Below are 25,166 nucleotides of genomic sequence, written 5' to 3'. Positions count from 1 at the left end.
GCACTTTAAAGTACAGTTGAACAGGAATAGTATCCTAATCAATTCCATGACTTAAAATTAAATTGGAATTGTGGTTAAAAACAAAAAGTAGAATTGAAATTCCACACAATCTATATATTCCCTCTCATGCAGTACAGGCCAAACATTTGGACACACCTCATTTCAATGTGTTTTCTTCATTCTCATGACTATTTACCTTGTAGATTGTCACTGAAGGCGTCAAAACTATGACACCTGTGAAGTGAAAACCATTTCAGGTGACTAACTTTTGAAGCTCATCGAGAGAATGCCAAGAATGTGCAAAACAGTAATCAGAGCAAAAGGTGGCTATTTTGAAGAAACTAGAATATAAAGCATGTTTTCAGTTATTTCACCTTTTTTTGTTAAATACATAACTCCACATGTGTTCATTCATAGTTTTGATGCTTTCAGTGACAATCTACAAGGTAAATAGTCAATAAAGAAAACCCATTGAATGAGGCATGTCCACAATTTTGACCTGTACTGAATTTATATATACATCTATAGTGGGGTAAAAAAGTATTTAGTCAGCCACCGATTGTGCAAGTTCTCCCACTTATAATGATGACAGAGGTCTGTAATTTCCATCATAGATACACTTCAACTGTGAGAGACAGAATGTGAAAAAAAATCCAGGAATTCACATTGTAGGAATTTTAAATAATTTATTTGTAAATTATGGTGGAAAATAAGTAATTGGTCAACCATTCAAAGCTCTCATTGATGGAAGGAGGTTTTGGCTCAAAATCTCACGATACATGGCCCCATTCGTTCTTTCCTTAACACGGATCAATCGTCCTGTCCCCTTAGCAGAAAAACAGCCCCAAAGCATGATGTTTCCAACCCCATTCTTCACAGTAGGTATGGTGTTCTTGGGATGCAACTCGGTATTCTTCTTCCTCCAAACACGACGAGTTGAGTTTATACCAAAAAGTTCTATTTTGGTTTTATCTGACCACATGACATTCTCCCAATCCTCTGCTGTCTCATCCATGTATCCATTTTGGTATAAACTCAACTCGTCGTGTTTGGAGGAAGAAGAATACTGAGTTGCATCCCAAGAACACCACACCTACTGTGAAGCATGGAGGTGGAAACATCATGCTTTGGGGCTGTTTTTCTGCTAAGGGGACAGGACGATTGATCCTTGTTAAATAAAGAATGAATGGAGCCATGTATCGCGAGATTTTGAGCCAAAACCTCCTTCCATCAATGAGAGCTTTGAATGGTTGACCAAATACTTATTTTTCACCATAATTTACAAATAAATTCTTTAACATTCCTACAATGTGAATTCCTGGATTTTTTTTACATTCGGTCTCTCACAGTTGAAGTGTACCTATGATGAAAATTACAGACCTCTATCATCATTATAAGTGGGTGAACGTGCACAATCGGTGGCTGACTAAATACTTTTTTGCCCCACTGTATATATAAATAAACACATTTCATGCATGACTGGTTTACTAATTTTCTAGCAATATTAATACTATGAAGGATTTTTACCAATAAATATGAACTTAATTTGATGTTTTATAACTTTCAAAGATGCAAAATGCTGGAAAAAAATGGTTTATTTCCCAAAATGCTTTACTTTATCCAAGTACTCCAGATAGTTGCCAAGCCTTAGTTTGAAAGCCTGCCTTTTGACAAAGTTGATGGTCAGAGCGAATTTCTCCAAAAAAGTTGAAAATGGTGGTAAATTTGTGTTTTATTGTAGGGTTTGTAAAGTGTTTTGTTAACTGACATTTCTTTATTTTACTTCACTGGAAGGAATTTCATAATTCTACTTTCTCTGATTCTAATTCAAAATCCTGTGGGGGTGGAGCTAGATATTCCAAATTTAAATTTTTTATTTATTTATTTCAATATCTTATTTTTCAACTGAATCGAAATTCAACATTCAGCAACATCGTCAGGCACGTATTAAAAAAAATATTCTTTGGACAATTTGTCATATTGACAGTTTCTGGCAGAACCAAAGACGTTTGCCAATGTTCTCTCAAGAAACACAGGAAAGATGAGATTTTAAGAGATGTGTCTGTGCCCACGTTAGTGGAGCTCACGGGTAACAAAAGAGGAGCAGAACAGCTGCAGGACACGCAGCGCTGGATAAATGTGTCTCCACGCCGGACAGGGAATACTGAGCGAGTGTCTGTCCTTGACAATGGCAGGAAGCTCGTTCCAAAAGGGAAGAGGTGGCCGACAAACGTTCTTGCCTCAGCTGTTTGCTTTCGCATGTGGGTCGCGACAACCATTCCTGTTTCCCCTGAGCAGGAAGTGTGACCTGCAACAGATGCACTTCACCAGCCCCAGATGTACTAATAATACTTTCACTAAACCAGAGGGACACAATAAACGTGCTGTGACTTCACGTCACAATAATATTTAATGTACATTTTAGTATGGTATGATTTGTTTCAGGGCAGCACGGTGAAACAGGGGTTAGTGCATGTGCCTCACAATACGAAGGTCCTGAGTTCAATCCCTGGCTCAGGATCTTTCTGTGGGGAGTTTGCATGTCCTCCCCGTGACTGCGTAGGTTCCCTCCGGGTACTCCAGCTTCCTCCCACCTCCAAAGACATGCACCTGGGGATAGGATGATTGGCAACACAAAATTGGCCCTAGTGTGTGAATGTGAGTGTGAATGTTGTTTGTCTATCTGTGTTGGCCCTGTGATGAGGTGGCGACTTGTGTAGGGTGTACCCTGCATACCGCCCTAACGCAGCTGAGATAGGCTCCAGCACCCCCCGGAAGGGACAAGTATATATATATATATATATATATATATATATATATATATATATATACTGTATATATATATTCACATATATATATGTATATATATACAAACCCCGTTTCCATATGAGTTGGGAAATTGTGTTAGATGTAAATATAAACGGAATACAATGATTTGCAAATTCCTACAACACATTCAATTGAATGCACTACAAAGACAAGATATTTGATGTTCAAACTCATTTATTTATTATTTATTTATCATTTATAAACTTTATTTTTTTTGCAAATAATAATTAACTTAGAATTTCATGGCTGCAACATGTGCCAAAGTAGCTGGGAAAGGGCATGTTCACCACTGTGTCACATCACCTTTTCTTTTAACAACACTCAATAAACGTTTGGGAACTGAGAAAACTCATTGTTGAAACTTTGAAAGTGCAATTCTTTCTCATTCTTGTTTTATGTAGAGCTTTAGTCATTCAACAGTCTGGGGTCTCCCCTGTTGTATTTTACACTTCATAAGGCGCCACACATTTTCGATGGGAGACAGGTCTGGACTGCAGGCGGGCCAGGAAAGTACTCGCACTCTTTTACTACGAAACCACACTGTTGTAACACGTGGCTTGGCATTGTCTTGCTGAAATAAGCAGGGGCGTCCATGATAACGTTGCTTGGATGACAACATATGTTGCTCCAAAACCTGCATGGACCTTTCAGCATTAATGGTGCCTTCACAGATGTGTAAGTTACCCATGCCTTGGGCACTAATACACCCCCATACCATCACAGATGCTGGCTTTTGAACTTTGCGCCTAGAACAATCCGGATGGATATTTTCCTCTTTGTTCTGGAGGACACCACGTCCACAGTTTTCAAATATAATTTGAAATGTGGACTCGTCAGACCACAAAACACTTTTCCACTTTGCATCAGTCCATCTTAGATGAGCTCGGGCTGAGCGAAGCAAGCAGCGTTCCTTGGTGTTGTTGATAAATGGGTTTGGCTTTGCATAGTAGAGTTTTAACTTGCACTTACAGATGTAGCAACCAACTATAGATAGATAGGTAGATAGATAGATAGTACTTCATTAAATCCTTCAGGAAAATTCAAATTCCAGCAGCAGTGTACAGAGTTAAGATAAATTTAAAAAATAAAAAGTAAATAATGGGGGTTTAAATGGAAACAAAATAGATACATATTGCAATAAGAATAAAAATAAAAAGCAACGATGGGAATAAAAATAACAGTAATATAAGAATATAACAAGAGAAACTAGGCAGTAGTGACCATGTTATGAAAATTGTATTGCACTGTTATTGTTTTGCATCCCCTGTCATCCGAGTACCCCCGGCCCCCCTCCCTAGGGGGGCAGTGTACAGTCTAATTGCGTGTGGGACAAAGGAGTTTTTGAGTCTATTAGTCCTGCACTTGGGATGAAGCAGTCTAGCACTGATCAGGCTCCTCTGGCTACTGGTAACGCTATGCAGAGGGTGACTGGCATCATCCAGGATGCTCACTAGTTTGTCCACAGTCCTCTTCTCTGCCACCGTCCCCAGTGAATCCAGTTTCATTCCGACTGTAGAACCGGCCCGCCTGATCAGTTTCTCCAGTCTGGAGCTGTGTCCCCCCCCCCCCAGCACACTACCATGTAGAACAGAACACTGGCCACCACAGACTGGTAGTACATCCACAGGAGTTTTCTACAAATGTTGAAGGAGCGCAGGCTCCCGAGGAAGTACAGCCTGCTCTGTCCTTTCTTGTACAGGTGGTCCGTGTTAACAGTCCAGTCCAGCTTATTGTCCACACAAACCCCGAGGTACTTGAATGAGTCCACGGTCTGTATCTCAACTCCCTCGATCACAATAGTTTGTGACCGTGGACTCGACCTCCCAAAGTCAATGACCAGCTCCTTGTAGTTACTGACAGTGGTTTTATGAAGTGTTCCTGAGCCCATGTGGTGATATCTTTTACACACTGATGTCGTTTTTTGATGCAGTACCGCCTGAGGGATCAATGGTCTGTAATATCGCTTACATGCAGTGATTTCTCCAGATTATCTGAACCTTTTGATGATTTTACGGACCGTAGATTGTAAAATCCCTAAATTCCTTGCAATATCTCATTGAGAAATGTTCTAAAACTGTTCGACAATTTGCTTACAAATTGGTGACCCTCGCCCCATCCTTGTTTGTGAATTACTTAGCATTTCATGGAAGCTGCTTTTATACCCAATCACGGCACCCACCTGTTCCCAATTAGTCTGCACACCTGTGGAATGTTCCAAATAAGTGTTTTTGATGAGTATTTCTCAACTTTATCAGTATTTATTGCCACCTTTCCCAACTTTTTGTCACGTGTTGCTGGCATCAAATTCTAAGTTAATGATTATTTGCACAAAAAAAAATGTTTATCAGTTTGAACATCAAATATGTTCTCTTTGTAGCATATTCAACTGAATATGGATTGAAAATTATTTGCAAATCATTGTATTCCGTTTATATTTATATCTAACACAATTTCCCAACTCATATGGAAACGGGGTTTGTACATATATGTATATATATATATATATGATATCACGTCATCGATTGGAAAATGGGGCAGGAATCAGAAAGCAGATGTTTAAAAAAAAAAAAAAAGTACTATGATAAGAGAGTGTTGCTTATGTAGGGTTAAGGAAAAATATGAAATATTTTAAAAGTTGGATTAAAATATGTTTTTAATTAAACATTAAAAAAAAAAGATAAATTATAGTAAATGTGGATTTTAAAAAGTTATACGTCATACGAAATACTGGTGTAGAATTGCATTTTCGCCCCAAAACAAGTACTTTTTGTCTAAAATTTACACAATAACTGATTGGTGATGATACGTGATTGAAATATGTTGTTTCACATTGTAGAGTTCAGCATAGACTAGGTTATTATTGTAGAGTTGTGCATCTGCCTCACAATACGAATGTAGGTCCTAAGTAGTCCTGGGTTCAATCCAGGGCTTGTCGTCATGGTCAGTGTTTGTCCAGTTCTTTGATATCTTTAACAGTCAATTTTGTTTCTTCCAATGTTAAATTTGGTAATTGGTGTCTTGAGTTTCTTTAATCATCCCTTGCTTCCTTAAGTCGCCTGCTTTCTCGTCGATGTCGGCGTTGCGTTTTGTCAGATGCTCATTGATGTATTTAATGGTAATGTAATGGGTTGTACTTGTATAGCGCTTTTCTACCTTCAAGGTACTCAAAGCGCTTTGACACTAGTTCCACATTTACCCATTCACACACACATTCACACACTGATGGGGGAGCTGCCATGCAAGGCGCCAACCAGAACCCATCAGGAGCAAGGGTGAAGTGTCTTGCTCAGGACACAACGGACGTGACGAGGTTGGTTCTAGGTGGGATTTGAACCAGTGACCCTCGGGTTGCGCACGGCCACTCTTCCACTGCGCCACGCCGTCCCCGTTTGTTAGTTCCTCTGAGTTTGCTTCTCTGTCTAAGGAAAGCCCCCCTGTGGCTTTTGTTGGTGAACTTTATGATGATGGTTGGTGTGGTGTTAGAGAAATTGGAACGCAAATTTCAATGTTGTTGATATCCACGTCCGCCATCTTGGATTGGAGAAGGTGGACTACCTGTTGCTTTTTGATAACGCAATATCATCTAGTTGTCCTCCTCTGCTATCTGATGCCCTGGCATAAGGCTTGCATGTAATTTGGAGCCCAGTTACAGTCACATTGCTTATGTTCCAGATCATCAATATTCATATAAATAAAATGTGGATATAATATACAATTGTTAGGTAGAACTAAGTTCCAGATCCTCAATAGCTATATAAATGAAATCTGGATATAACATACAATTGTTATGTAGAACTGAGCATACAACTCACCAGATATACACAGGTTGTTAGAAGAAATCCTCTTCCACTCTCACATGATGACATCACTCACTGGTGGAGCTGTGTGGATGTCTCCTCCACCTCCCTTACTTCGACTTGAGGACGCCCCACAGCTGCTCGAATGGGTTCAGGTGTGAAGTGGACATACTTGGCCACTCCATCACCTTTAACTTCCTCAGCAAGGCAAGATTCACATCCAAATCGCAATTCTTATCTATTGCGATTACAAAACGATTCAGTAGATGGTAAATCTCTACTGCTATACAAGCTGTACAATAACTACTCCAAAGTGTATCTTGTGTTTTATTACTATAGTATTGTGAGATACTGTCCAGCATCTGGGTATATTTTAGGACAGTGGTTCTCAACCGTTATTTTACTCAGTGCCACCTCAGAAAACACTTGGCTCTCTAAGTACCACCATAATGACCAACATTACTCAATTAAGTAATTTGGCGTACCACTAGACAGAGCTTGCGTACCACAGTTTGAGAATTAACACTAAGGGTAAACATATATTGTTGCTGTGTATATTCTTATATAGATACAGTATATTCTTATAGATCCAGCTTCTAGTTAACCTCAAAATTAATATCAACAGCTTGGTGTTACGTACAACATGTCATGTTACACAGTCTTTTGTGTTCATAGTGTTACAGGATTGTAGAGGGATGATCAAGAATAAGCTGTTCAATAAAATAGCAGCCGAGTAGTGCAGTCCATTTTGCCCCAACAACCATTTCAGAAAATCTTAAAGGGGAACTGCGCTTTTTTGGAATTTTGCCTATTGTTCACAATCATTATGAAAGACATGACGAAGGGTGGATTTTTTTTAATGCATTCTAAATATTATATACATTTGTACAAAGGGCAGCTCACAATGGAGCCTACGGGAGTTTTTATATTCTGCCTATAAAGCCCGTAATAAAACATCCAAACACCTTCATTCAGGTTTTATATACACAATGTAAGTGTATATGTAATGTCGTAGTGTAACATTTATAACAACATTTAATATTCATGTATTTTGATCATTTTAAGCATACGCGGCGCATTAATTTCAAAAGCGCATCACAATGTTTGCTTTTTTCATCACTGATTTATGTGTGGACTTTATGAGAGCCAATAAACATAATAAATATCTCACCTACTGTACAATGTCTGCTGTGATCAGGATGCCGACTCATAGGATGTTAGTTTATTCCAGTTTGTCTGTGTTACCGCTTACAATAACAACATCACTAATAATTCTTTAATATTCGAGTCAAAAAAATTTACATTTAGTATTTTGGATCGTTATTTGTCAGATTTTATTGGCGGAATAGTAAATCTCCGATAGACTTCACTGTGAACCGACTTTTCTTTAAGTTTTTTTAATATTTAAAATTAATTTTGAAAAATCCATCGGTCATCATTTCTTTCATATTGATTGTGAACTAAATTCCAATAAAAGTGCAGTTTCCCTTAAAGAGTGACATCATTCCAAGAACATCATCTGACAAACCGGTTCACGCCAAACATGTTTGTCTACTTCTTAACCCTGTTCAGTGAATTAAAATAACGAACACAACAATTGTGTATTCAGTACGGAGCCCACAACCACAACAAATACATTTAAATGCACTGCAAAATGCCTCAGAAACATAAGCAATTGATATCATTCTACACTTTTATGACTATGTTCACTACTCACTCTTATGGAGATTCCACTGTTTAATGTTTGTACAGTTTCAACTTGTGGAGCATCTGCATGCATCTCGGACAGCTCCTCTTTGTGCGTGTGTGCGTGCATGTGTGTGTGTGCGTGTTTATAAAGCTTTATCAGCAGAGTCGGCTTTCCTCCCGTCTCTCCTCACCTTCAGAGGGAAAGGACGCACATTCCTGCGCCGCTTCCCGACTCTAGCCCTGGGCGACGCTCAGCCCCGTGCTGATAAGTGACAGGGGCCCCAGTGGCGTGCATTCACGCACACACACACACACACACACACACACACACACACACACACACACACACACACACACACACACACACACACACACACACACACACACCCTGCCCTTCTGTCCACAGACGTGCTGCTGCTCGGGAATTCTGCCCTCTGCCCCACTTCTGCCTCCCCCCTCCCTCTATTCCCTCGCTGTCGCTCTCCTGACGTGGGGTCTTTAAAGAGATAGATTGGTCTTTAATTTCAGCGCCAGTCTGGTCAGTGGCACTACAACCCTACCACCCACCCCTCACTACCATCCCTCAAACTGGATGGGAATAATCAATCTGGAGTGATTTAACACATTTATTGCGGTCTACTTTAACGCTTGTGTGTCTGCATAGTTACCTTTTGTTCTATTATTATATAATTAGTTAAGCAGGTTTGCTATGCAGTGCATGCAGGATGTGTTTAATTATTTTGTCACCTTAGTTGAGGCCAAAAACACACACACACACACACACACACACACACACACATCGGCCTTCTCGCGCTTTCTCTCGGTCTTTATTAAGCATTCCACTCAGACCTGCACCAAGGCTCTGAGCACAGAAAACACACTCTGACCGTCTGTGTGTGTGTGTGTGCGCGCGTTTGTGTGTGTGTGTGCGCGCATTTGTGTGTGTGTGTGCGTCCGCCTCAGTGCGTGCCTGAATGTGTGTCAGCCTCAATTGCTGGAGCCTGCCCAAGGTTTCCGTGGTGACCGCACAACACAACGAGACAATCAGAGGCAGGCCCACGCAGCACGACGAGAGGACATTAACACAGGGACCGGGAGAGAGGCTGGGGGGGGGTCAGAGGTCAGAGGAAGGCAGGGGCGAGGCGGACGGACACAGATGAATGGGGGTGTGGGGAGTGGGGGGGGGGTGTACTGAGGGAGTGCAAACAACAATAAACAGGAAGGTTTTTGGCCCAGATGACAGCGAGATGTTAGTCAGATTGGTTTGCACGCGCAAGCCAATTGGTGAGCAGGAGGGCCTCGCGGTGTTGTTTTATAGCGTGAGAATGTGTCTCCTTAAATCCCCACCGATGGAGACGCATGCATGTCGCTGTATTTTGTGTGTTCGCCACACACACACACACGCACGCACGCTCACATATCTGCGTCCCCCGGGGATGACGCTAAAAATATGTGGCTCCTCAAGCCTTCTGGTGTCTGAGCAGCGTCTGTCTGCTCTCCGTTCCCTCTTCTCTTCCTCCCTCCCGCTCTTCCTCCTCTTCCATTCCTCCCTCAATTACACCCTCTCCCAAACACACTACCTCAGCGAGCACGCACACACACACAAACTACAGCCAGCTGTGTCTCTGCCGCACTTCCATGGAGGATGACCTCAGCTCAGCCGTGGTGGAACACAACAAAAAAAAAAATCAAGACTGAAGAAAGCTGTAGGATTATTCAGAAAGAGGTTGAATCGTTCAGAAGTTGTTGAATCATTCTAAACATTATAATAGTTGTTGTCACCCTTTTTTGACACATAATGTTTACATTTGTATAACGCAGTCTTTCTCAAACTTTTTTCCACCAAGTACCACCTCTGACAACACTTTGCTCTCCAGGTGCCAGCATAGTGACCAACTTTAAAATATAGGCCGAAATATTCATTACAAACAAGGCAGAGGTTTTATTTAACAAGTAGATCTAATATTTTTGGCCATTGTAACATTAACACACAGTTTGAACAGCAACACTGTGTTTGAATATAGGACAATAAAACTCCATACTTTACTTCAACACTAGATCAGGGGTGTCAAACGTACTGCCCAGGTTTTATGCGGGACAAGTTTGCTAAGTATACAAGTGAGCCAACATTTTTGAATAAAAGAAACTGCTGTTCTGAATGTGTCCACTAGATGTCACAAAAGCATTTATTTGTATCTCTGTAGATTATGCGACAATAAAAATAAAAATTTTATTGAGACTAGTATTAGTAGATTGCACAGTACAGTGCATATTCAGTACAATTGACCACTAAATGGCAACACCCGAATAAGTTTTTCAACTTGTTTAAGTCGGGGTCCACGTTAATCAATTCATGGTAGTGCACTAACCACATGATGTTAGTGCACCAGTCGAGGAAAATGATAAAACTACATAAATAATGTACTGTAATTTGATTGTGATATAATTTTTTATATCTTGATAGATTATAAATTAACACCAGTGAGTTGACTGATGAACATTATCACATCATTTATTCAGAATGTATTAAAAAAATGACAAAAATAGAATACTAGTAACTTCAACATGTAAGTGTAAAAAAATCCACAACATCATTATTTGTAAATTTTTCAGATTGTGCTTTTTCTACTTTTAAACAAAGAAAAACAATCTGAAGTTGTCTTTATTTTTAAGTTATCGTGCCATGATTTTACCGGTCTGGCCCACGTGAGAGTAGATTTTTCTCTTTGTGGCCCCCCATCTTAAATGAGTCTGACAGCCCTGCACTAGATAGAGCCCAGTGGTACGCGTACCTCAGTTTGAGAATCACTGGTATAGTGTACTAAAAATGACATTTGGTTGTGTTCAAAGTGCTTTGGAAGACAATGCAAGCCTACATGTACTACAGTGGAACCTCAATTTACGAGCTTAATTGTTTCTTGCACAGGGTTTTTAAATTAAAAATTGTATGTACAATAAAAGCAAATTTCTCCATAAGAATCGATGTAAATATGAATGTGTTCCAGCCTCGACAAAAGTGTATATATTTTAGTAAAAGTTCGTACACTTTGAACCCAATTTAAAGTTTTGCTTATCAAGCAAACATAATAATATTTCACATTTATTTATATACATATGCGGTCCTCTCCAAGGTTTCTCATAGTCATTGTCACCGACGTCCCACTGGGGTGAGTTTTACCTTGCCCTTATGTGGGCTCTGTAACACGGATGTCGTTGTGGCTTGTGCAGCCCTTTGAGACACTTGTGATTTAGGGCTATATAAATAAACATAGATTTATTAACAAAACAAAGCAACAAGAAGAAGCTGCTGCTGTCCACTGTATGCACTGCACACAAGCGCTTTTGGGGCCCTTACAAACAATCAGAAATCACAAACATACTTAACTTTAACAACCATAATGAACAGTTAAACAAGTAAAATCCACTTGCCTTAACATCTGCTATGGAGGAGTTAGGGGGAGAGAAGGGTGGGATCGGGCGGATGGGCTGTATGTGTGTGTGTTTTGGAAGAGGCGCCGCTGAACGAGCAGTACCTCTTTCTCCACTATGAAATAAGTATTAGTATTTGTTTATTTGAAGGACAATGTGCAGTTACATCCGAAGATGGCTGCACCAGATTTACCACCATGCTAATTTCCATCTGTATTAAAATTACATAATGCTAAACAATTTAAAATACAAGTACAATACATAGATGGTATGTAAATTACAAATCAGTGGACAGTCAAGTTTCAGTATTTTAGCCGCTTCATTTAAAGTGCAGGGGACGGCGTGGTGAAGTTGGCAGAGTGGCCGTGCCAGCAATCTGAGGGTTACTGGTTCAATCCCCACCTTCTACCATCCAAGTCACGTCCGTTGTGTCCTTGGACAAGACACTTCAGCCTTGCTCCTGATGGGTCCTGGTTAGCGCCTTGCATGGCAGCTCCCGCCATCAGTGTGTGAATGTGTGTGTGAATGGGTGAATGTGGAAAAACTGTCAGCGCTTTGGGCTCCTTAAAGGGGAACATTATCACCAGACTTATGTAAGCGTCAATATATATCTTGATGTTGCAGAAAAAAGACCATATATTTTTTTAACCGATTTCCGAACTCTAAATGGGTAAATTTTGGCGAATTAAACGCCTTTCTATTTATCGCTCTCGGAGCGATGAAGTCAGAACGCGACGTCACCTAGGTAATAAAGCAGCCATTTTCTCAAACACATTACAAACACCGCGTCTCAGCTCTGTTATTGTCCGTTTTTTCGACTATTTTCTGGAACCTTGGAGACATCATGCCTCGTCGGTGTGTTGTCTGAGGGTCTAACAACACTAACAGGGAGGGATTCAAGTTGCACCACTGGCCCAAAGATGCGAAAGTGGCAAGAAATTGGACGAAATTTGTTCAAAATACGAGGGTGTGGGGAAAGCCGACGAAATGGTCAGTCGTTTTTTCCGCACACTTTACCGACGAAAGCTATGCTACTACAGAGATGGCAAGATTGTGTGGATATTCTGCGACACTCAAAGGAGATGCATTTCCAACGATAAAGTCAACTAAATCACAAAGGTGAGTTTTGTTGATGTTGTTGACTTATGTGCTAATCAGACATATTTGGTCGCGGCATGACTGCCAGCTAATCGATGCTAACATGCTATTTAGGCTAGCTGTATGTACATTTGAAAATATATTTACGTAAATCCAGCGTTATCATCTACCCACATTTAATGCCAAACTAACACTTACCAATCGGTGGATTTAAGTTGATCAAGTGTCACAAGATGTGAAATTTCCGATTGTTGGTCTGCACATTTTACCGGCGATGCTAAGGCAAACATGGCCGAATAGCGTCAATAGCTTCAGTTTCTTACTTCTATTTCGTTTTCGCTATCTGCCTCCATACTCCAACCATCCATTTCAATACATGCGTAATCAGTTGAATCGCTTAAGCCGCTGAAATCCGAGCCTGAAACCGAGCTAATGTCGCTATATCTTGCTGTGCTATCCGTATTGGCATCACTAGATGACGTCACAGGAAAATGGACAATGCCTTCACAGATAGCGAAAATCAGGCACTTTAAAGCTTTTTTTAGGGATATTCCGGGATAGGTCAAATTTTGAAAAATAAAAAAATAAAAAAAATAAGCCACTGGGAACTGATTTTTATTGGTTTTAACCCTTTGAAATTTTGATATTGTTCCCCTTTAAAAGGGGGTAGAAAAGCGCTAAACTAGTACAACCATTTATGCAGGCGTGGCGCAGTGGGAGAGTGGCCGTGCGCAATCCGAGGGTCCCTGGTTCAAATCCCACCTAGTACCAACCTCGTCAAGTCCGTTGTGTCCTGAGCAAGACACTTCACCCTTGCTCCTGATGGGTGCTGGTTGGCGCCTTGCATGGCAGCTCCCTCCATCAGTGTGTGAATGTGTGTGTGAATGGGTAAACGTGGAAGTAGTGTGAAACCGCTTTGAGTACCTTGAAGGTAGAAAAGCGCTATACAAGTACAACCCATTTATCATTTAAGTATATAAAGTGCAGCAGTCCACATACAGTGCAGTAGCCATTAGCTATGTACCCCATTGATATTGCATACATAAAAAAGTTTGCGATGTCACAAGTCTGCTTTGCATCTTTTTCCAGAAAAGTCTGGTCTCTTGCTGCTCTCTAAGCCTGCTTTGCTGATTCTTCCATACTTGTGAACACCATTAATGTACTCCTCGCAATTAGTCTTTTTTTTTTTTTTTTTCCACGCTGTCCTGTTGTCTTTTTGGGACTCACATTAAGTTGCCAAAACTTGTGAAAATGTGAAAAAAAACCACAGGAATGGCACACACACTGAAGCTGAGAAGTGACTGGTCGTGTACTGCGCAGCAAAGTGACGTTTTGTTTTTTTTTCCCCAAAAATGCTTTGCCCTGCTTTGTACCTGCAGGCGGGACACAAAATGAATGAATGAATGAATGAATGAGACATGGTTTCACAGGGAGTCATATTTGGCTCGATCTAAAAGTATGTGAATCGAAAAGTTTGCAAATTGAAGGGCTTTTAAATCGAGGTTCCGCTTTACATGTTCTGTTTTATCATTGCATAAATAATCTAAGTAAGTATTATTTATTTATAAAGCGCTTTCCACAGATGAAATCACAAAGCGCTGTACAAAACATAGGTGAAGTAAAACAACAATTCAATTTAAATCAACATAAAAAGGTGAGTACAAAGTGGATTAAAAATAATAAAAGGTGCATTAACTAAAAGATTGACTAAAAAGAGAAGTTTTCAATTGTTTCTTAAAAGTTTCAACACAGTCAAGATCACGAAGGGACTGGTACAAGTTAACTTGTTCCAGAGTCTGGGAGTTATAGCTTGCAATGCTAGGTCTCCACAGGTTTTAAAACGAGTTTTGGGGATCTTTAGAAGACCTTGGCCTGAAGAAGGAAAACTTGCACCCTGAAGACTAGGGGCATAGCAAGTCAGAGGTTATATAGCAGGGGTGCCCAAAGTGCGACTGGCCCAAGATCATATTTTAACAGCACATTCTAAAAATTCCATTACTAAAAAACAAATTTAAAAAATAGAATAGGCTTCACTGTGGCAGAGGGGTTAGTGCGTCTGCCTCACAATACAAAGGTCCTGCAGTCCTGGGTTCATTCCCAGGCTCGGGATCTTTCTGTGTGGAGTTTGCATGTTCTCCCCGTGAATGCGTGGGTTTCCTCCGGGTACTCCGGCTTCTTCCCACCTCTAAAGACATGCACCTGGGGATAGGTTGATTGGCAACACTAAATTGGCCCTAGTGTGTGAATGTGAATGTTGTCTGTCTGTGTTGGCCCTGCGATGAGGTGGCGACTTGTCCAGGGTGTACCCCGCCTTCCGCCCGATTGTAGCTGAAATTGGCACCAGCGACCCCATAAAGGGAATAAGCGGTAGAAAATGGATGGATGGAGAATAAAAGAGCAAACTGGTGTAATGTAAAAAGAAAAGGTTTAAAAGTTGATGCTAATAACACAAAAGTCAAAACAAATATTAATTTATTGTTGACTTACGACACTTTTATGAGTCGGTCCCTTTCGGATCCTAAGACAAAGTCAAATCTTAAACTTGTGCCATCCAGTTAATAATGTAAGTGTCAACATTCTTAGTCCCGTGATAAAATTTTCAGTGTGAAGGGTTCTTCCTCAATGAAAGATCGTCTTGTTTTTCTGCAGTGGCTACATTCGATCTGCCTGGCAGGGCGACCTCAGTGAAGGTGGGCTTATCAGCCAGCACGGCGCCCGGCGCGGGGCGGGGAAGAGTGGCCCAGCTGATGAAAACCTTCAGCATCGATAACGTTCCGACGCCTGCGCACAGCCCCTCTCGTGGCATCAAACCCCCCCTTCCCAGCAAGCCGAGCCACTTAAACGTCGCCAGCAGTCCTTCTGTCAGGTAATCCAGGCGCTGAACTCTGAAGATGCCCAAAGAGGAGCAATAGGCACTAGACAAAGGACAGTGGAAGGACCCCGGTGACGATTGTTGCGACGTTGCTGTCACTCTAAAAGCACAACCATGGAAATGCTTGAACGCGTTCTTTTTATTGACTCACGCAACAGTACTGTAAACGTTCTCACTGCAAAGATGCATTTGGATTTGCTGACCAATGACAATCACGTATTTACTTCTTTGATGCTTCTCATTTAATGTTAGCATTTGCTCATGTGGGTTTTTTTTTTTTATCTGAGACAAAGCTTAAGTCAGGCGATATAAGGTACTGAAGGATCCTTCTTAAAAAAATGGTGTTTCTCATGACCCTGCCTCAGTGCGACCTGTTGAGGAAAAATGATGTTGCCAAATATTTCCACCCGTCTCTCCCAGTGGATCAAACCGAGGAAGATTTGATGGTCATTGCCATATAAACAAGTGTGATCAGTGTTATGTCTTCAGTAGCGTATTTACAGACGTGTACATTGTTGTTGTTTTTTAAACTTGTTTTTACATTTTCTATGGGGAGATTTATATATATATATATAAAGGACCAGTTTACAGTGTGTACAAATTTATGGCACATTGGATCTCAAACTTGTGTGTTTGGATCGGAAGCAATAAAAAGATGTATTTAAAAGTGCAAATATCTCCACTGGACATGATTCTGAATATTAAAGACACGATTTGTAACAATGTTGTGGTTTTTTTATTTGTTAATTGGGTTTTAGAAATATATATATTAAAATAAAAAGGTGTATTTAAAAGTGCAAATATCTCCACTGGACATGATTCTGAATATTAAAGACACAATATGTAACAGTGATTCGTTAAATGGGTTTTAGACACACAGTTTTATACATATATACGGCTGCCGTTTTGTTACCCCAAGATGCAAGAACAAGGAGAGCTGATAGCAGGTAAGATGACTTTAATCATCAAACAAAGATACGAAGCAGTCTTGCAAACAGAAGTTCCAAACAGAATTATTTTCAAGCACTGAGGAGTGCTCGAATGAAAACATAGACATATGTTGATTGGCAGCAGGTGTGGACCAGCTGCCAATCAACGGCAGGTGAGGAGAAAACAGTGCTCCGCGGAACAAACAGGAAATTTAACAAAATAAGCGATGTATTTAAAAGTGCAAATATCTCCACTGGACATGGTTCTGAATATTAAAGACGCAATATGCAACAATTGTTTTTTTTTAAAACATTTGTTTATTGGGTTTAAGACACATACAGTTGACAAAAATAGCCTCAAATGCTGCCCCCCGCCCACACACACACACACAAGTAAAAAAAATAAAAAAAAGTTAATTAAAAAAAAGTGAAACCACCAACGAGCACATATAATGCCACCCACATTTCAATTGTGTTTCAATCAAGGTTAATTTGGAGATCAGTCTCCTACATATCTCAGAAAGGCCCCCAGCAGTTCTTGAAACTTTGCAGAACAACCATTCAATGTCAGCCCAATCTTTTCCGGTTTGAGGAAAAAAAAAACATCTTTAAAGCTGGGGTACTTGAATCTTATGTCGCCAGGTAGAACTCAAACTGTAAATCCTGGGCTCTTCGCTGATAGTCCCTCTCAGTCTCCTCCTCTCTGGTAGTGCACAAAATCACGCACGAAAGCTGTACGTGCACACAACTAATACCATAAACACAATTCAGTCGCGTTGAGCAAACATTGATCCCGCGTTTACTGGACAGTGAGACTGGTTTAGAAAAGGGCATGATTGCAATTGGCTGCCATCACAATCAACAAACAAGCCGGTGTGTATAATCAGCGCCCCTAGCAACCACAGGTACACAAGAAAAAGAAGCACTGGGACAAAAATAAATCTCTAAACAGGAAAACCACAAAGGCAAAACAAGACATGACATGTTCTTACAGGTCATGACAATAATTGTGTAAGAACAAACAGTATATAATTGCTCATCATTAAAGGGGAACTTGTTGCGCTTGTAACGCGAAAACAGGGAAACTTGAAGTATCTTTTGACACACAAAAACGTGTGCGCCGTTTATTCCATCAAGGACGAGACTGAATGCTTGCTTACGTCAAAGAGACTCAAAAATGCGGTCACAACAAACCCCCACCTTTGGGTAAATCTCCTGATGATCACTTAAAAGGGCCGCACCAAATTACTCTTAACTGCATACCGTAGACCAGGGGGCGGGATCCTTTTTGGCTGAGTGTGCCAAGAAGCCAAATATTTTAAAATGTATTTCCGTAAGAGCCGCAAAAATATTTTTTTAACCCTGAACACAACTAAACGCGTGCATTTTTAAGTAAGACTAACATTTTTAGAGTAAAATAGGTCTCTTATTCTTTGTAATAACATTGTTATTCTGAAGCTAACTGTGGAGGGGCGTGGCCTGCGGGCCTGCATCGAAGCGGGGTGTTGCCAGGACCGGCCTCGAAATCAGCGACAGGTGCGTAGACGGCCCACCTGGGCCTAGTTACCTAATCACCTGTCGCTATGTTATAAGCAGCAGCCAGGAGGAAAGAGGGGCTTGGTGCAGGAGCCAGAGCGCGAGCCAGAACGAAAGAGAAAAAGACAATTGCTGGAAAGCAACTGAGAGACCTATTGAAAAATGAAACAATACTGTAACCCTGAAACAGGGTCTCATGTCGGTGCTTGGTGGTCTGAAGAACCTCCAGGAGGGCAAGCCCCACACTAACCAATAATAAATAACTTCTTACCATCAACGCAGCTTCTTGAACAGGTGCGGTACAAAACGGATGGATGGATTAAAAATGCACGAGGATGTTTTATATTTTGAACCTCATTTTTAACCCTGATTACAAGTGGAATTATTCATTATTTATCGTGTTAAGCAGAGTCAGCTCAAATTTACCTGAGAACCGGATGCAGTCATCAAAAGAGCCACATCTGGCTCCCAAGCCATAGTTTCCCTACCCCTGCTGGAGACTGTATGAATGCTAAAGAAGTACAACATGGTTATGTGCACAAAAGAACAATGACGGTGAATAATGACAACAAAGTCAAGTAAACAGGTGTGGTAAATTATTTCCTTAAAGCAACCGCTACAAACTGCACAATTTTTGGGAATTTTGCCTATAGTTCAGAATCATTATGATCATTATAATTATAATAATAATAATTATAATCATTAAATATCACAAAAAGACAAAAGTGTATTTTTTTTTTTCGCTTTCTAACATAAAAATCGTCTCGTTCTTGGTGGCTAGCAATACAGCGAATAAGAGCAATCAATTCTACCTCTAAATCACTCTAAAAATGCATTCAAAAACTTTCAACAATACTTTATTTATGTTTTGTAACCTGCGTAATAACCAAGCTGTAGTTACATTTTTTTTGTAAGTGCAAACACTGAGGAACTCTTTTCCTAAGGTAGTAACACATCGGCGTACTTCGGTATTAGCTGTAAAAGCTAGACGTGTGCTGCTGTGGAAACAGAAATCAATGTACCGAAAATGATTAAAATTATCAAAATACGGTGTTTATTGAACATATTTCAAATTGTTATATCATACCAAAGACTGTAAAAATGGGACCCATTACCTCCCTGCTAGGCACTCAGCATCAAGGGTTCGAATTGAGGGTTTAATCACCAAAAATTATTCCTGGGCGCGGCCACCGCTGCTGCTCACTGCTCCCCTCACCTCCAAGGGGGTGAGGGTGATGGGTCAAATGCAGAGGACAATCTCACCACACCGAGTGTGTGTGTGTGTGTGTGTGTGTGTGTGTGTGTGTGTGTGTGTGTGTGCGTGCGTGTGTGTGTGTGTGTGTGTGTGTGTGTGTGTGTGTGTGTGTGTGTGTGTGTGTGTGTGTGTGTGTGTGTGTGAGACCATCATTGTTACTTTAACTTTTTAACTTATATATAGATTTGCAGTGTGTATACAAAATGTTAATGGAGGGTTTTGAAGGCTACAACGCTGACTCCCGTTTTTTTTTTTTTTATCATCTTTAAAATCGAAATGAAAAAAAAGACATGCATGTTCTTGTCTCTCATAATGATTGTGAACGATAGGCAAAATAAAAAAAAAAGTGCTTTTCCCCTTTCAGTTTGGCCGGAATGGAAGTTTGGGCAAAATAGAGTGCACTACTTGGCTGCAACCAGCAGAGGCGCTGTTCAGCCACTCTCAACTAGTTTGCTGTTTAAAGAAGCATAACAAAAAGAGCTACGTTCACGCAGATAAAAACAATATTGGGGATGTACACAGGAGTACAGAACATTGTCACTTCCTCCCGAGCAGAGGTTCATATTATTCTCCTCCAGAGCCGCATTGGAAAAGCGCTCAAGTAACCGAGACGCCGCGTCTGCCGCCAAACAATAGCGGTGGCTGTTCTCTGACGTGCAGAGAGACATGGTGGACTTGCTTCCAGGAGATATCTGTGGCCGGTCCCTTGGCTGCCCTCCCCTCACATCCCGACACACTAGCCCTCTTCATCCAGGCCGCTGCTGTCGTCAAGGCCCTCCGGAGGCAGATTTTGTTGTCTGGTTCTTTTTTTTTTGCTTTTTTTTTTTGCTTCCTCATACTCGCAGATGGAGCAGAGAAGGGAAGAAAAGAAGAACCGAGGGAAGAAAAAAGAGCGAGCGGGAAGGAGAGAAATAAAAGCCTCGCTGCGTGCCGCGGCTTTCCAGCACACCGTCAATAACCCCCCCCCCCCACCTGCCCGCCCCCTCCTCCGCCCCACCCCTGGGGGCAAGGGCCATGTGATACGGAGAGCATGCGGGCACAGCTTCACCCTGAGGCGGAACGAACGGGGGCCCTGCTGCGTCTCTCCTGCATGATTAATCTGGCTGAGGGGCAGGAGGACTGCCACAGCCCCCGCTGCATTAACTCCATGCTCGCCAGGGCCGCATCAACACACATTCGCAGTGCAGCCACGCTTCCACGCCGGTCACATCCATACTAATTCGAGGTGCGCCCTACGAGGCGCCACTGTTAACTGTATTTGTCGTTCACACGAGGGCGGCGTCTCACACGGTCACAGCGTTGTGACTAATCCTCGGTAAAGTCGCCCCAGAGGACCCTGGCGTGAAGGTCAGACCTCTCATGTGACCTCCGTCTCGTCCTGTTATGGGAGTGTGCGGGGGCCAGGGTGTCGTGGCGTTCGCAGACGACGGCGGCGGCAGACTGTCCGGGAAATGTGAAATGCGGTCTGGAATGTGACGGCCAAATGTTTTTGTGACAGATACTCTGGCTTGGACTGCAGAGTTGTCACTTTGTCTCACAAAGAGACAGAAAATGTAGACCAGTGGGTGCTCGGTGTGTGTGTGCATAATAGTGTTGTCCCGATACCAATATTTTGGTACCGGTACCAAAAGTATTTCGGTAATTTTTGGTACTATTCTAAATAATGGGGGCCACAAAAATTTCATTATTGGCTTTATTTTAACAAAAAAATCTTACAGTACATCAAACAAATGTTTCTTATTGCAATTTAGTCCTTAAATAAAATAGTGAGCATACAAGACAACTTGTCTTTTAAAGGCCTACAGAAATGAGATTTTCTTATTTAAACGGGAATAGCAGGTCCATTCTATGTGTCATACTTGATTATTTCGCGATATTGCCATATTTTTGCTGAAAGGATTTAGTAGAGAACATCGACTAAAAAGTTCGCAACTTTTGGTCGCTAATAAAAAAGCCCCGCCTTTACCGGAAGTATGTGTGCGTGACGTCATGGGTTGCAGGGCTCCACACATATTCACATTGTTTATAATGGGAGCCACCAGCAGTAAGAGCAATTCGGGCCGAGAAAGCGAAAATTTCCCCATTAATTTGAGGGAGGATGAAAGATTCGTAAATTAGGATATTGATAGTGAAGGACTAGAAAAAAAAAAGGAAAAAAAAAAGCGACGGCTCCGGGCGGCGGCAGTGTGAGCGTTTCAAACGTAATTAGACATATTTACGAGGATAATTCTGGAAGATCCCTTATCTGCTTATTGTTTTAAAGGCCTACTGAAATGAGATTTTCTTATTCAAACGGGGATAGCAGGTCCATTTTATGTGTCATACTTGATCATTTCGTGATATTGCCATATTTTTGCTGAAAGGATTTAGTAGAGAACATCCACGATAAAGTTTGCAACTTTCGGTGCTAAGACAAAAGCCCTGCCTCTACCGGAAGTCGCAGACGATGACGTCGGAAGCGTGGGGGCTCCTCACATATTCACATTGTTTATAATGGGAGCCAAAAAGTGCTATTCGGACCGAGAAAACGACAATTTCCCCATTAATTTGAGCGAGGACGAAAGATTTGTGTTTGAGGATATACAGAAAATAAAAAGTAAAAAGTTTAAAAAAAAAACGCGATTGGGACGGATTCCGAGGTTTTTAGACACATTTACTAGGATAATTCTGGGAAATCCCTAATCTTTCTATTGTGTTGCTAGTGTTTTAGTGAGATTAAATAGTACCTGATAGTGGGAGGTGTACGTCCACGGGTGTCTTCACGCGCAATGTCTCAGGGAAGTCGACGGCAGCTGCATGGAAGACACAAGCTCAGCTTTTCTCCGGTAAGAAGTGACTTTTTAACCACAATTTTCTCTGCGAAACCTGCTGGTTGACATTCCGTCTTGATTCATGCTCGCTTGACCGTGCTCTGATCCATAGTAAATTTTCACCTCCGGGATTTTTAAACAAGGAATCACCGTGTGTTTGTGTGGCTAAAGGCTAAAGCTTCCCAACTCCATCTTTCTACTGTGACTTCTCCAATATTAATTGAACAAATTGCAAAAGATTCAGCAACACAGATCTCCAAAATACTGTGTAATTATGCCGTTAAAACAGATGACTTTTAGCTGTGTGTGTGCGCAGCGCTCATACTTCCTAAAAACCCGTGACGTCTTTCGTACACGTCATCATCACACGACGTTTCCAGGACAAAACTCCCGGGAAATTTAAAATTGTAATTTAGTAAACTAAAAAGGCCGTATTGGCATGTGTTGCAATGTTAATATTTCATCATTGATATATAAACTATCAAACTGCGTGGTGGGTAGTAGTGGGTTTCAGTAGGCCTTTAATAGTGTTTTAGTGAGATTTTAAAGATTGTAAAGACATACCTCGAGGCCGGATGGCTGCGGTGAACACGCAGAGTCTTAGAGAGAAGCCGAGGAGCCAAGCTCACAGCAGCCTTTTTTGATCGCTGCTGCAGGACGACGAATAATCCAATGATGTCTCCGGTAAGATACATATCACAATTTTCCCATCCAAAAACATGCTGGTTGACGTAGAGAAAACATGTTCTCTTGACCGCTCTGCTTCACAACAAACAAAGAAACACCGGCTGTGTCTCAGTGCTAAAGACAGCTGCAATACACCGCTTTCCACCAACAGCATTGTTCTTTATAGTCTCCATTATTAAATAAACAAATTGCAAAAGATTCAGCAACACAGATGTCCAGAATACTCTGTAATTATGCGATTAAAGCAGACGACTTTTAGCTGCTAGTGGTGCAGCGCTAATATTTCCTGACAGTCCCTGACGTCACGCGTACGCGTCATGATTCCGCGACGTTTTCAACGAGAAACTGGCGGGAAATTTAAGATTGCAATTTAGTAAAGTAAAAAGGCCGTATTGGCATGTGTTGCAATGTTAATATTTCATCACTGATATATAAACTATCAGACTGCGTGGTCGATAGTAGTGGGTTTCAGTAGGCCTTTAAGTAGTAAGTAAACAAACACAGACTCCTAATTAGTCTGCTGACGTATGCAGTAACATATTGTGTCATTTATATTCTATTATCCCAACTTTATGAGGAACAAGTTTCTAGAAAATGTATTATTGTCATGATTTGTGGTCCGGATCATGTTTTCGTTAAGTTCTGTTAGTTTGACTCCAATAGTTCCTGTTTTTTGTGCAGTCTTGTGTCACCGCCACAATAGGACTCTGGATACAGATGCAGGAGTTTGGAAACAAATATTTATTCCAACAAGGGAGAGGCTCCAAAAAGGGAGACACTAAACAGGCTATCAAAACAAAGCTTACCTGACTTCTAAACTACCAAAAATCTCAATAATCTCAAAACTCTCTGGCTGCGGAGGGAAAAAAGGTGCTAAGCATACAACATGCAAAATATAACAAAAGGCGCTCCAACAGAGGCAATGCTAAGAAGCTAATCTTACCTGACAAAAGGTTTACAAAGAAATAATCTCCCGTGGGTCAAAAAAGGTACAAAAAACGTGGCAATGGCTGTGGACATGTAACGCTGGAGGCACGCACAAAAATATACTAAACACTCTGGCTCAGGACAGAAGAAGGACGAGATATTTATAAACATGAGGGAGGGTGACACAGGTGGGCACAATCAGGCAATCAGGAAAGACGTCTGACCAGTGAAACAGGAGGAAGGGCAAGTGATCTGAAACGAGAGGAAGAGCCAGCATTTTAAAATAAAACAGCAAATGAAAAAACATGAAACCAGACGAAACTCGGACAAGACTTCACCCAGGTGTGACATCTTGTTGGTTTTGGTTGCCTTGGTTGTGTATGATTTTCACCTACCGCTGGTGTTCGGTGTCAAGAGACACTATTTAAGCCTGCCTTTGCCAGTCAGTCAGCCTGGCGGCATTGTTCAGTTCATGTCTGATTCCAAGTTTATGCCAAGTGTTCGCTTTATGCCTTGTATACGTAAGTTTTTGTTTGTTCATGCCACAGTTTGTAAGTTTTCTTTGTCATAGTTTATGCTAAGTGTTAGTTTAGCTCCAAGTGCAATCAGCGCGTTGTGCCTTTGCTTTGTTTTCCATTTTTTGTAGTACTTTGAGTTTTGAGAAGATTAATAAATATGTTCCTTCCTGCACGCCTTGTCCCCAATAGTCCGTTTACATCCCGGGGGAACAATCCTCGCATGTAAGCTTCAAAAACCCCGCCGTGACAATTATTAATCTACTTGTTCATTTACTGTTAATACCTGCTTACTTTTTGTTTCAACATGTTCTATATACACTTCTGTTAAAATGTAATAATCACTTATTCTTCCGTTGCTTGATACTTTACATTAGTTTTGGATAATACCTCACATTCAGGTATCAATTCGATACTAAGTAGTTAGAGGATCATTAATTGGTCATATTCAAAGTCCCCATGTGTCCAGGGACATATTTCCTGAGTTTATAAACATAATATATACATATATATAAAAAATAAAAAAACAAAGAAGATTTTGTGATGTTAAAAAATATCAATGTAATTATAGTAGTATCAACTTCATACGTTATTGTACGTGGTATCATTACAGTGGATGTCAAGGTGTAGATCTATCAATGGCATTTGTTTATATTTTAGCGTCCCGGAAGAGTTGGTGCTGCATGGAATTCTGGGAAAATCTTCCGTAGTGTTGATGTTGTGGTACGGTGCAAATATTCTTCCAAAATGTGTTTGTTTTTGTTTTTTTGTGTATATGTCACTCTTAGTGTGA

At 41.0% G+C, this 25,166-nt stretch overlaps 1 protein-coding gene across 2 annotated transcripts in view; it reads left to right on the top strand.

Annotated features, from left to right (window-relative positions):
* Positions 1-16,437, top strand: part of zgc:100829 (uncharacterized protein LOC445149 homolog) — a 41,526-nt gene extending 25,089 nt beyond the window's left edge. For both annotated transcript variants that reach the window (XM_061898496.1, XM_061898497.1), the window contains exon 6: positions 15,492-16,437. In XM_061898496.1, coding sequence (XP_061754480.1) covers positions 15,492-15,712 — 221 coding nt within the window. In that variant the 3' untranslated portion in view covers positions 15,713-16,437. The remainder of the gene's footprint in view (positions 1-15,491) is intronic.
* The last annotated feature ends 8,729 nt before the right edge of the window (positions 16,438-25,166 follow it).

Source organism: Nerophis ophidion, linkage group LG04 (genome assembly GCF_033978795.1).
Source record: "Nerophis ophidion isolate RoL-2023_Sa linkage group LG04, RoL_Noph_v1.0, whole genome shotgun sequence".
Classification (NCBI taxonomy): Eukaryota; Metazoa; Chordata; class Actinopteri; order Syngnathiformes; family Syngnathidae; genus Nerophis; species Nerophis ophidion.
The sequence above is the reverse complement of the archived record's forward strand: the minus strand, read 5'-3'. Positions and strand labels throughout refer to the sequence as shown.